General features: G+C 42.7%; 1 protein-coding gene across 1 annotated transcript in view; it reads left to right on the top strand.

Moving 5' to 3' along the window:
* Positions 1-12,745, top strand: part of HS6ST3 (heparan sulfate 6-O-sulfotransferase 3) — a 299,509-nt gene extending 286,764 nt beyond the window's left edge. The window contains exon 2 of the mRNA XM_065653730.1: positions 12,040-12,745. Coding sequence (XP_065509802.1) covers positions 12,040-12,745 — 706 coding nt within the window. The remainder of the gene's footprint in view (positions 1-12,039) is intronic.
* The last annotated feature ends 239 nt before the right edge of the window (positions 12,746-12,984 follow it).

Raw genomic sequence — 12,984 nt, 5'->3', positions numbered from 1 at the left:
AGTTAGCATTTCTGTCTTATAGAAGAGGAATTTCCTCAGCTTTTGTGAATTGTTTCAGTGAATTAATAGGAAAGAACACTCTTACAATTTTTTCATTAGTAGAATCACCTGAAATTCTTTAATGTCCATGTTGTCATATTGTTTACCTTATGGGAGGCAAATCTCAAAAGTTATGACCAAACCTAGATGTTTTAGAAACTCAGTGTGTAGGACAAGAAAATGATTGTGATGCCTGGATTTTGTGATGATCATTTATAATTTATGGTCATTATGCTTGATGTCAGAGTTAATAAAAACTTGAGGCAAAGCTTAGAGAGAATAAATTGATGTACTTTCAAAGGGATTTCAATTACTGGGCTGGTTTATTGTTAATTACTTTATTAATTGTGCAGAATTACCGTACTGATTCAAAATGCATTGCAGTGAAAAAATCTCACAGAACTTTCATCTGAGCATCCCAGATTTGGAAGAGAGCATCTGCAGCTGAGCTATTAGTTGGAAATCAGAGACAGCTCAGTTAAGGAGGGAGCCTTGGTACGTGCCACTTGCAGCACAAACTGGTTTCCAATGCAGCCAGCTATAGAGGAGCACTGGTGATGCCTGGGCTGCTTGTCTTACCTAGCCAGAGGATAGAATGGGATAGCAACAGCTCCTTCAAATGCTAGGAAAGTAAATATTGTTGGTGAATTTAACATAAATATTTTTGCTCTGTTTCAGACCTAACAAAATCTGACTAAAGAAATATAAATGTCAGAAGATTTAAGGGCCTGGCTGCATTTTGTCTGTCTCTTCAGGGGCTCTTTGAAGCTGAATTTTACCAATCGGATGTATTCTTGCAGGCAGCCAGAAGCTCTGTGATAATAGATCTCTCATAATTTTGCATGAAAGTATGCAGAGTTTCTTTTCTTTATAAGCATTACAAAAGGCCTTATGTTGTTTAAGTTACTGAATAGGCAGGAGTTCTTCGTCCCCATGTCTGTGTGTTGGATCTGAAGGAGTGCTCGGTTGCCCAGGCAGTGACCTGCTTTGGGGAGACTCCTCCTGAAACAGGGACTTGCTCTAAGCTTGCTGGCAGCTGCTCAGAGACTGCGACCTGATGGTAAGGAAGGTTTTGTGGCTTGTCCTGTGTGCATAAGGGGTATTTTATAAATCCTATTGTGCCAAACTGTTACCTGTGATTATAGGCATCAGACTCGATCAGGAAGGTCCCTTCCCAGCCTGGTTTCTGTAAGCCTTGGAGGCCAAGTTGGCAAAACAAGCTCAAACTGCAGGTCCCTCGTGCTGCGCTGTCTCCAGGTTTGCTCTTCTCTTGTCCCTCACGTGTCATCACCTTTCTTTTCTCTGGCCAGAGCTTGTTTTCTGCTGCCGCCTGATGCTGCGGGTCATCCCCTTAGCTTGTCTCGCCTGCATTCAAAATATCTCTCTGAGAAAGGCAGGTCCAGGTTCCTCTGCAAGCTGGGGCTGGAGGCAGCTCTGGGAGGAGCCAGGTAGTACAGTAGTGCAAATACACCCTTATTTCATGTTCCCTTCTGTGCAGCATCGTAGAAAAAGCAGAAGTAGGAGAAACAACATTTTTGAGCAAAAGGTGTGACATGTGCCCCAGATTTTCACGGTTCTTTTGAGATCCAACAATGATCCATGCACAATAGGGATGAGATAGAATGGAGGCGATGTGAGCAATGGATTCCTCCTTTGCCAGCCCTGGACACAAAGAATTTATTATCCTCTCTGGCACAAAGGTATGCATGGTCTTGCATAGAGTATCTTTAAAGAATCTTACAAGACACTATGTATATCTATTGCTTTTGAATAGTATTTCCTCCTATGTGTGCTTACACATCGTTTCTTACAACGTACAAGGTTTTTATTCTGTGTGTGCATGATAGAACAACCGAATTCTTATTATGTGATTTATTATTGCATTTTTTATTTCTATTTCTTTCAGCGAGGCTCTTGCTACTTCACTCTTTTCAGCAATTTAAAGAACACTAAGAACAACTGAGCCTGATATAACTTAGGCAAAGAACAAAAATCTCTGGAGGGAACTTTGTTAGATTTGTGCCTCATCAAGAAATGATTTACAATTTGAATCAAGGTTGTTTGATGGAAAGTGGAAAATTTGTTTTTCCATCAAATCGCCTAATCCGTACATTTCTATTCCAGATCACTTTGCTGTCAAATAAATTGTAATTTCCCCATCTCAACTATTTTCTGTGTTCTCACACACAGCAAAGCTGGGGCCGCCATTCTCAGCCTTTGGGCTGAGACACGTAAACACCCAACATCTGTCTCTGATAGGAGAAGGGGAATTTATCTTCAGTAAAGTATTTGATAAAGCAGCATCTGCAAAGTTATTATACAAGGCAGAAAACATGAGGCTGGGCTTAAGAACCTTCTTGTAGACAAGAAGCTGGTAACAAAACAGGATGTGCTGAAAGAGGAACTTTCTGGTGAAAGGGAAGTTATTAATGAATTTCCTCAGGGCTGGTCTAGCTCTGATCCTGTTTCATGTTTTCATTAACAATGTTGGCACAAAAAGCTGAAGTATGTTAATGGCATTTGCTTAATGACCTTCAGGATTTCAGTAGAAGTGGAATGAAATTTGGTAGTGCAAAGTGCAAGATCATGCATTTGAGGCCAGTAGAAATGGATTTCTGCTATCAGCTGAGTGCTTATCAGCTGAAGCGGGCTGAGCAGAAAGATCTCTATATACTAGTCAGTAACACAGTATGAGTTGCCAGAGTTACACAGCCACACAAAAAATGAATGCAACATGAGGATGTATCAGAGCTTACACTGCCAGTGGAGATAAGGAATTATTTATTGCACAGGGCACCTGTGAGGGTTCACGTGAAATTTGCCCAATTCCAACCATATATAGTAAAGTGCGAAGTCATGCAAGGTCAAATGCCAGGAAAGACTGTTTGGATGTTCAAAAACCAGGACCTATCTCAGGAGCTTCCAGCACGTCTTACTTTTATGAGCCTCCTATCAAAAGCAAGCATGGAAGGCTGAGATGTTGGATAACTCAGTGGGCATCTCTGGGCGAAGCGATCTAAGTGTGACCAAAAGGGTTTAGGGGAGGGAAGTGTGGCCACTTCTGGCTTGTCGTGTCAGAAAAGACAATAACAACTAGTTCAGCTTTGTAAAATGAAAGCCAATGTAATTGCTCTCTGATCTCCAACTTAAATGCTATTTCTTCTTCTCTAATGCTACATTTATAAAGCCTCTTGATGTGTTTGCAGTGTTAACCCAAGAACAGCTGGATGTAAATAGACCAGTCACAGAATGGTTGGGGTTGGAAGGGGCCTCTGGAGATCATCCAGTCCAACCCACCTGCTAAAGCAGGTTCACCCAGAGCAGATCGCACAGGAATGTGTCCAGGTGGGTCTTGAATGTCTCCAGAGAAGGAGACTCCACAACCTCTCTGGGCAGCCTGTTCCAGTGCTCTGGCACCCTCACAGTAAAGAAGTTTCTCCTCATGTTTAGATGGAACCTCCTGTGCTTCAGTCTGTGCCCGTTGCCCCTCATCCTGTCATTGGGCACCACTGAAAGGAGTCTGGTCCCATCCTCTTGACACCCACTCTAGACCAAGAACAGGTCTATTCTGGGAAGGAGGCTAGTGCTCCTAACCATGAGAAGCAACCTTCACAAGCTCTTTCCAACAGGAGCAGTGGCATGAAAAGGATATTTCAAAAGGGACTGGGGTGTTTTCTGAAGGAGATAATAGATTGCTGTTATCTGTGCTGGCAGGGAAGGGCACTCCTATGGCTCTGGGAGCCTCCTTCTACTAAATAAGTCATCAAACCATGTTTTCTGGGTAACTGAGCATCCTTACCTCCTACTAGCATGTATTTTCTTCACTGGCAATGAGGCTGAGTTTATCTACATTTTCAATATAGATTTAGATGCCTAACTTTATGCTCTGTGTTTGAAAATTTATGCCGAAATCCTAAAGGCAACACACAGGAAAAACATATATTAGTTCAGAAAGTTCACACATATTCATATGCTATTCGTGCACATGTTCTAAAATATGGGGATTAAAACCATGAGTAGGTACATCATTTCATTAGTCTAGGAGCTGTTCAAAATCCACATTTGATACCCGTGAATAGAATTAAATTCTTCAGGGACATGTAGTTGCTGGACTGTCCTCTCCAATTTCTAGAGACTCTATGTTGAACAAAGCATCGTTGAAATAAATATTCATGAAGTTGCTCAATAATTCAGGGTGTGCTGACTGAGAGTGTTATAGCCCTAGTTAAAATCATATACAAAAAACCTCCCCACAATCTGATAAAAAACAAAGCGTATTCCCTGTACTCTGCCTCGATTAGCCAGGAAAGAACGAGGGAGAACAGGTAGGATCTAGTTGGTCAGTTGGTTCTGGTTTGCTTTGTCTTCTGACAGGACTGTACATTTGGTGACAGAAAACTGCGCACGGTCACACAGAACCGCAGAACCCTGGGGTGGGAAGGGACCTCGGGAGGTCTCTAGTCCAACCCCCTGCTCAGAGCAGGGTCACCACTGGGCGCAGATGGGGTTGTTTAGGTCAAGAGAGGTTCTCCTTCCCCTCTACTCTGCCCTGCTGAGACCTCATCTGGAATATTGTGTCCAGTTCTGGGCCCCTCAGTTCAAGAAGGACAGGGAACTGCTGGAGAGAGTCCAGCGCAGGGCCACGAAGATGATGAAGGGAATGGAGCATCTCCCTTATGAGGAAAGGCTGAGGGAGCTGGGGCTCTTTAGCTTGGAGAAGAGGAGACTGAGGGGTGACCTCATTAATGTTTACAAACATGTAAAGGGTGAGTGTCAGGAGGATGGAGCCAGGCTCTTCTCGGTGACAACCAATGGTAAGACAAGGGGCAATGGGTACAAACTGGAACACAGGAGGTTCCACTTGAATATGAGAAGAAACTTCTTCATGGTGAGGGTGCCAGAGCACTGGAACAGGCTGCCCAGGCAGGTTGTGGCGTCTCCTTCTCTGGAGACATTCAAAACCCACCTGGACACATTCCTGTGTAACCTCATCTAGGTGTTCCTGCTCCAGCGGGAGAATTAGACTAGATGATCTTTTGAGGTCCCTTCCAATCCCTAACATTCTGTGATTCTGTGATTCTGCTTGGGCCTCCATCCAGTTGGGTCTTCAAAACCTCCAAGGATGGAGGGCGCACAGCTTCTTTGGGCAAAGCTTTCCCAATGCTTAGTTATTCTCGTAGTGAAAATTATTTTGCATATATCCTCTCCTTTTTCAATTTATGACTGTTGTCTTTCATTATCCCACCATGCACATCAGTGAAGAGCCTGGCTCTGTCTTCTCACTGACCGCTTAGGTATTGGAAGGCTGCTCTTTGGTCCTCACCTAATGTCTTATACATGTCTTTGAAATACTTCATGAAAATCAGCATCCTCACGAATTTATATTCTCCTATGTCAAGAAAAAAAGTCTCAGCACTCGCAGTTGCCTTTTGCAGCAGTAGGTCCTGAGATCAATTTTCACTAATGATTTTGAAGGGCATATGACAATGAGATATGTAGAATACATGATTATTGTTTTAATGGTTAATCATTACGCTAAAAAAGTACAAAATCACAGGTCCTAACTCCAAAAGCCTACAGTGTTTTAAAAGAAAGTTGTCAGTTTGCATAGTCCCAGGCCAGTTGTCTTTATTCCTAAAGTATTTAAGAAAAAAAAAATAGTCTCCACAAATATGTTGTTTACCATTGTTTCCAGTGCAGATGTAGTGCTGCGTCATCTTTTTTCTATATAGTATAAATCTAAAACAGTGCTAAGCTATAGCTTACCTAGTATCTCACTCTTCTCATAGCCTCACATAGCTCTATACCATTATTGAATTTGCCTTAGCTTCACTTCAAAGAAAGTTAGACTTTGGGTGGAAAAATTCCTGATGTTGTACATGAAGCATTTGTGTTGCCACAGGTTCACTCTTTCTTCTACCCTTCTGGATTACCCTAAATCACTGCTGTTAAAAGTTGTTCGATGTCAGAAATTGAGTGCTCTCTAAGACACCCTTTCTCATCTGCCATTCTTTAATCAAATGTGGGACACTAACTTTCTGGTCAACAGCCATGCAAAAAAGATAAAATAGTGCTGTAAAGCTTTTCTGAGGCTTTTCTGATAGCATGGATACAGAATTTAATTTGATATTTCAGAGGATATTTAAATTTTTAAAAGTCTTGCAATTTCTAAACAGAAAAATCATTACTTATTGTAATAGATCCTAAAGCAACAGATTAATGTAAAGAAACTGAAGTTGGTGACAAGGAGTATCCCTGCTAATGTGCAATGAAATGTGAGGTTTCCCATTTCCAAAGTGCTTCCCAGGGCCCAAACACCACATTTCTTTTGGCTGTAACACACTGTGTCGTTGCAAGTAACTTCCTCAGCAAGCACCTTCACTTTCCAGAATCAGAAACATGATCAGAAACATACCTGTCTGACTTCCATGGTAAGACATCTAAACGCAGTGGTCTACATACCAGCTACGTGTCTAAGCAACCTCTGAAGCCATCAGGGAGCTGCTTAACACAGGCAGCAGTGTGTGTCTGGTCTGGAGAGTGATCGTAGAATCATAGACAAGTTTGGGTTGGAAGGGACCTTCAAAGGTCATCTAGTCCAACCCCCCTGCAATGAGCAGGGACATCTGCAACTGGATCAGGTTGCTCAGAGCCCCGTCCAGCCTGGCCTTGAATAATCGTCTCCAGGGATGGGGCATCTACCACCTCTCTGGGCAACCTGGGCCAGTGTTTCACCACCCTCATTGTAAAAAATGTATTCCTCATGTCTAGCCTGAATCTCCCCTCCTTTAGTTTAAAACCATTACCCCTTGCCCTATCATAATGGGCCCTGCTACAAAGTCTGTCCCCACCTTTCTTATAGGCCCCTTTTAAGTACTGAAATTATCCGTACTGTTATTTCACCTGTTTACCTTCTTCTCTTCACCATTACCCAAACTGACGATACTTTGCCTGAAGAGAGGTTGCTGATCACTGGTTAACTCTGTTATCACCTCTGAGAATGTGGGCTGCTGGATAAAACTGGGAAGCGTAAGGCTTTTGTTCAGGCAATGCAGATCCTTGTTAATGCTTCATCCTGCCACGACCTCTGTCGTTAGCAGAAGCACACTGCCAGGCTGGCTGTGCGAGGTGTTTCAGACCTTTCCTCGGGAGCACGCTCACTTCCAGGATTAAAGCTACTAACTTCTTGTCTTAACTTGGGTCATAAACTTGACCTGGGCTTTTATTTTCCCTGCTACCAGGAAGAACCAGGATGTGGATGGCTTTATGATGCACCTGGGTTTTTCAGTCGTTTTGGTTCTTCTTTCTTCTGTCTGTTAGTGTCTTCCAAAATATTCTCCAGTGACTTTTTTCTCTGCCTCAAGTATTCCTCCGTCTCTGCATCAGCTGCTATGAGTGCACTGTTCTCCTTTTATGAAGCTCATCACTCTCTGCACGTAAGGTCCTGCCTCGTGCTTTGAAAAAAGAGGGAATAGTGTGTTTTTTCCCTTCTCTGAGCCCCCGAGAGTGCTGCGTGAGCTCTCCCTGTGCCGGCTGCTCCTCATGAGAGCAGGAGTGACAGAGAAGATGCCATTTATCCTTCTTCCCCAGGAGGCTGTACAGGATGTTTTTGTTCTCAATGTGCGGTGATCCTTCATGTGTTTAGTAAATCTCCCTCAGCTGGGACGTCTGTTCCATGGCGATAGAACAGGCAAAATGCCCTGGTTTGGGATCACTTCCCCTAGTAGCAGAGTCTGCTCCTCTGAAATTAATTTCTAAACCAGAGCAATGCTATTGAAGGATTAATGTAAGATTAGAGTATTTATATTAAAATACCTTATAATGTGAAAGAAATACATGTTCTTAGGTTATAACTAGAAGCTCGTTTTAGCTGTTCTATCAATTAAAGGTTTTCTTTGCCTAATGCTAACAAACAGACTGGATTTCATGGGAGGGGAGCTAGAGCCTTCTGAATTCCCAAGTGCTCCTTAATTCTGCTGTAAACAGTGGTGTGCAGCCCACGCTTCACACCGCCGCTTGTTTGGACCCTTGCATGGGGAAGTTGTGTGACGTTTCCTTTCAGAAGGAGCTAATGTCATGACCAGTGGGCTGGTGTTTGAAATGTGATCTAAAGTGTTTGTACATGTCTACGTGTTTATATAGACAGTCACATGGTACATTGGCAAATACACACTATGCATTTACTGTGATTTTTCTTTCATTGACAACTGCAGCTTATGGCCAGATTCCCGTGTAAATTTTTACACACACATATGCACGCACACACTCGTAGGTACAGATAGCGATAGATAAAGTTTGTATGGGTTTTAATTCATTTGTAATGCTTTGTGTAAAACATCTTCTCACTGACACGCCAGCGTATTCTGCTTGGCTAGCCTTTAAGCACTGAAGCTGTCTGTGACAGCGGTTTGAGTAATTGGTGATGGAAGTCCATTGAAATGAAGCCAATAAGTCTGTGCTGAGTTTGCTTTGTCAAACAGGGTAATACAAGTTATTACTTTATTCTTTGCTGAGTATTTCCCACAATGGGTACCTGCGGAATTTAACACAACCTCATAAGCAGGAGCACGGGCAACACAAGGGGGTCATTTACACGGACAAGAACAAGTGCACATCTGTGTTCAGAGTGGCTCAGGCATGTTCAGTATAGAGCTGACTTGGTACTCTTTTACTGAACAGTGAGGAAGGAGGAGGCTGAAGGCCACCCCCAGCTTCAGATTTTTATGAACCGCTTCTTGTCTTTATTATGAGCTGACTCCTTGATCACTGTGGATTAGGCACTGAGAGCTCTGAAACACTGCTTTATTTAATCTGTAAATGTCAACATTTGAAAACAATTTCCTGAAATAATTTTTATAGTTTTCCAACTGAAACAAATGTGCAGGCCCTATGTATTTTTACTTATATCGTTATTCTAGAGACATGGCATCCCTCTCCCTCAAAGAAAAAATTTGTGCCGTGATTGCTGTGCAGCATCCCCCAGTCTGTGTAGTGTTGTTACAGTGTCATCTGGACAGTGCCCAGGATCAGGTGGAAGAAATCCTAAGGTCTTCCAACCTCAGATTGGTTAAAAGGGTGACAGAGAGTCATGAAGAGAAGGTTAAACAGAAGGTCGTAAACTGTGAATGTGGCAGGGATGGCTGCGCCCTTAGTTATTAGTGCCTCGGAAACTAAAAGTGTATCGGGCTGTTGTTAAAGGTTAACTACCAGATGAAGAAGCCATTCAGCTGATAACACAAGAGGGCAACGCTCTGAAAGATGCACAAACCAGAAGCAAATAAATCAGGATAGTGAAAACAGATGCAGAAGTTCGGTAGTCATAAGGAAGAGCAGCACCAGACGGGCAAAAGTTTCTTGCATGAGGGGAGCTGCGGATGTTACACAAAGACACGCTGTTCTCATTTCCCTGCATTTGCTTTGTATTCCTGTTTATTGCACATGGAACACATTTACATATCCAGGGATGAAATGGAAATGATTGATGCAAAGGAGGTATTTTTGTTAATTGTTGTTGCTCTGAGTCATGCCTGACTGGGACTGCTGGAGATGGGTGAGGAAAGACAGAACTATTATTAGAGGTATAAATAATTGTCAAGAACAACGTTGAAACCCATCTGTTACCACATATCAACATCCAAAATTATCCAAAGAGGGGAGGGGCAGCAATACAAGGACTAAGCCAGTGCCACGTCTCTGTTGATGTAGATGCCTCTGAATCTTTGTCCAGTTTTTTTCATTTCTACTTCCTTGGAGCTTCAATCATTTTCTGTCACAACCCTATCAGTGCCTGCTGGATGTTGCAACAATGGTGTCTTATGCTTAGAGCCAATGGGTGTTTGAGAGTTGGGCTGTTTTGTCTGCACAAAACCAGTGAAATGTGTCCACTTTTTGTCCTGTTAGTTGGAAAACAATTCTAAATGTGCTCTCATACATGCAAGGTAGAGCCAAGATGAGGTGAGCACCCAATTTGGGAAGGTGAGCATCCAATTTGGGAAGGTGAGCATCCAATTGGAGAAGGGAAAGCTGTACTTGAAGTGCTTAAAGACAGAGGTTTTCACAGGGGAGCTACACTGCAGAACACAAGAGGATTTCTGGTCCTTCCTACCCTGCAGAAGTAGTGAAGAGGGATTTTAGAAATTCCTGTCCATGGACGGCTGTGTGATCTTTGGGTTCACTGTCGATGTGGGCTATGTAAGTAACTGAGGTGGGTCAAAACAGCTGAAGTGCAGTTTGGTCATGTGTGAGCAGCAGCCAGAATACCCAAGCTCCAAATTATTTTGGAAATACCATCCTTCAGAGTATTACCTGATGCTGACACAAATCATGGCTTCCAATGCAAGTGATAATGTAAATACAGCCATGGCACTCCCTAGTTTATATCCTTCCACCTGTAACCCTTCTGCTTTGGGGTAATTCTTTATGGAGCTGTTTCCATCAGATAATGTATAAAGAAATAACCCTCCGGCAGAACATAGTCTGTAGTTTGGTCTCATAACCTTATTCCAGAAAATATACTATATATCCTGTAGGCAGAGAACTCAGAATGAATAAGGACAAAGCATTCAGCCCTGTTTTCTTCTGCTTTCTTTGCACCGAGGAAAATATCTGCCTTTTTAGGAATACGTGGGGAAATATCTTTTTATATGACAAACCTCAGGTTTATGGAGAAGCTGTGGGGAATCTTTAGTGGCAGAAAATGGGTGACATCTGAAAAAGAAAGGTAATCGTCTTGGAGATCGTTAGCAATTTTGAGACTTTTCATTTAACTGGAGTTAGCTCCTGTATGAGATGGCCCTCACAAAGTCTTGGTTTGTTTATAGGGTAACTTGTCTGCAGCAAACTTGCCTCCTGCTTCATCCTTCTCTAGGCTCAAGATAGAGGACTGAGATCAGGCTTTTCTTAGGAAATTTTAGGGCGCATGAGTTATTAATGTATTATTTGCAGTCACATGAGTCATACAAACTCACGAGCCTATTTTTGTACCGGACTGTGTGTTAATTTTAGTCATTAATCTTCTACTGGTTATTCTAGCTGACAGAAATCATAAGTATTTCGGTTTTGCTTTGTTTTTGTGATGTCATCCTGTTACTCAGGTGAGTTGTTATTGAACAAAACATTTCTCAGTAAAAAACTCAATCTGTGGAGGCCTGCGTGAAGCATACTCAATTTGAGTCCATTTCAGATTGCCATAAATAGATGCACAAACTGAATTCAATAGCTAAAAGATGCACTGACAATGAGTTCTGCAGTTATTTGCTCTATTTCAAATCAATATTTCTTGGTGTCTCTTTTATATTCTTGTCAGGTGAGGCTGGATAATGATAATCTTTATATCAACAAATGCTTTTGTACTACACGATTATAAGTAATTTCAATCAAGCACTTGTCTAAAATTAAGTCATATTAATAGATTTTGGGCCTCTCATTGTCTTCACTCCAACCCATTTAATAATAGGGTTCTTCTTAAGTGGGTGGCTCATGCCAGTCTTCCATATGGTGTTATTTTTAGCACTTGCAGCATCCACATGAAATTGCTCATGCGTCTCTTATATTGTGACCAAGCGTTGCATGGATTATCGTCTTGTACATGCATGTTTCAGTCCAGAAGAGAAGTGGCAAGATTATATAAATCTCTTTTCCCACTGTTTCTGATATTACTGAGAGTTAGTATTTCAAAGTAGAGGGGAGTACACTTCAGTTAATTGGCTTCTACATAAAGTAACTACCACTGAGCCGTTGATAAGTCAAAGCAATTCCGTTTCTCTGATAGCTGCTTATTTCCTTTCATCTCTCTCTCTTCCTCCAAATTTACCTTGATTTTATTCACAGTATTTATGAAGCTTTAAGCTGTTAACTGTATCAGAAGTAGTCACTTAAAGTGCCTGCATCACACTGGAAAAAGTGAAGGGGGTGGTGACGGTGGCTGGTGGTCATTTTATTGGAGAATAAAAAAAGTGAAATCCACTGAATCATAAAACTATGTTTAATGGTATGTTTCAGGAACTTCTATTACATCACCATGCTGAGGGATCCGGTGTCACGGTACTTGAGCGAATGGAAGCATGTCCAGAGGGGTGCGACGTGGAAAACTTCCCTCCATATGTGCGATGGAAGAAGCCCAACACCAGACGAGCTGCCTACCTGTTACGAAGGAGACGACTGGTCTGGAGTCAGTTTACAGGAATTCATGGACTGTAGCTACAACCTGGCCAACAACCGCCAGGTGCGCATGCTGGCAGACCTCAGCCTGGTGGGGTGCTACAACTTGACTTTCATGAATGAGAGTGAAAGAAATATGATTCTTCTCCAAAGCGCCAAGAACAATCTGAAAAACATGGCCTTCTTCGGGCTCACAGAATTTCAAAGGAAAACGCAGTATCTCTTTGAGAGGACATTCAACCTGAAATTCATTTCCCCGTTCACCCAGTTCAACGTTACGCGGGCCTCCAATGTGGACATTGGTGAGGATGTGCGGCAACGGATAGAGGAGCTGAATTTCTTGGACGTGCAGCTTTATGAATACGCCAAGGACCTGTTCCTGCAGCGCTTCCAGTATTCCAAGCAAGAAGAGCATCAGAAGAACCGGCTAAAGAGGCGAGAAGAGCGGCGGCTGCTGCGGGAGCAGAGAGGTCACCAGTGGCCAAGGGAAGAGGCAGCAGAAGCAGCTGTTACTGAAGATTATAATAGTCAGGTAGCAAGGTGGTGACGTTCCTCCATCTTGACTAACCCATGAGAGGATCAGAGAGCTTGTGCAACTTGGCTGCTTGGGAGTTGGCCAAGGAAGGCCTACCGCTCTGGTAAATGAGACCGCATCTGGCAACCACCCCTCCTTGCCTCAGTTTTTCTTGGTTTCTGCCAGTGAGGAGAATGTATTTTTTTTCTCAATAGGCACCTATTAGTGTTATTAAATGGCAGTAGAATAGATTCGTGTCCAAAAAGACTTCC

This window comes from Caloenas nicobarica, chromosome 1, assembly GCF_036013445.1.
Source record: "Caloenas nicobarica isolate bCalNic1 chromosome 1, bCalNic1.hap1, whole genome shotgun sequence".
In the NCBI taxonomy this organism is placed as follows: Eukaryota; Metazoa; Chordata; class Aves; order Columbiformes; family Columbidae; genus Caloenas; species Caloenas nicobarica.
This window is presented reverse-complemented; position numbering and strand designations above follow the sequence as displayed.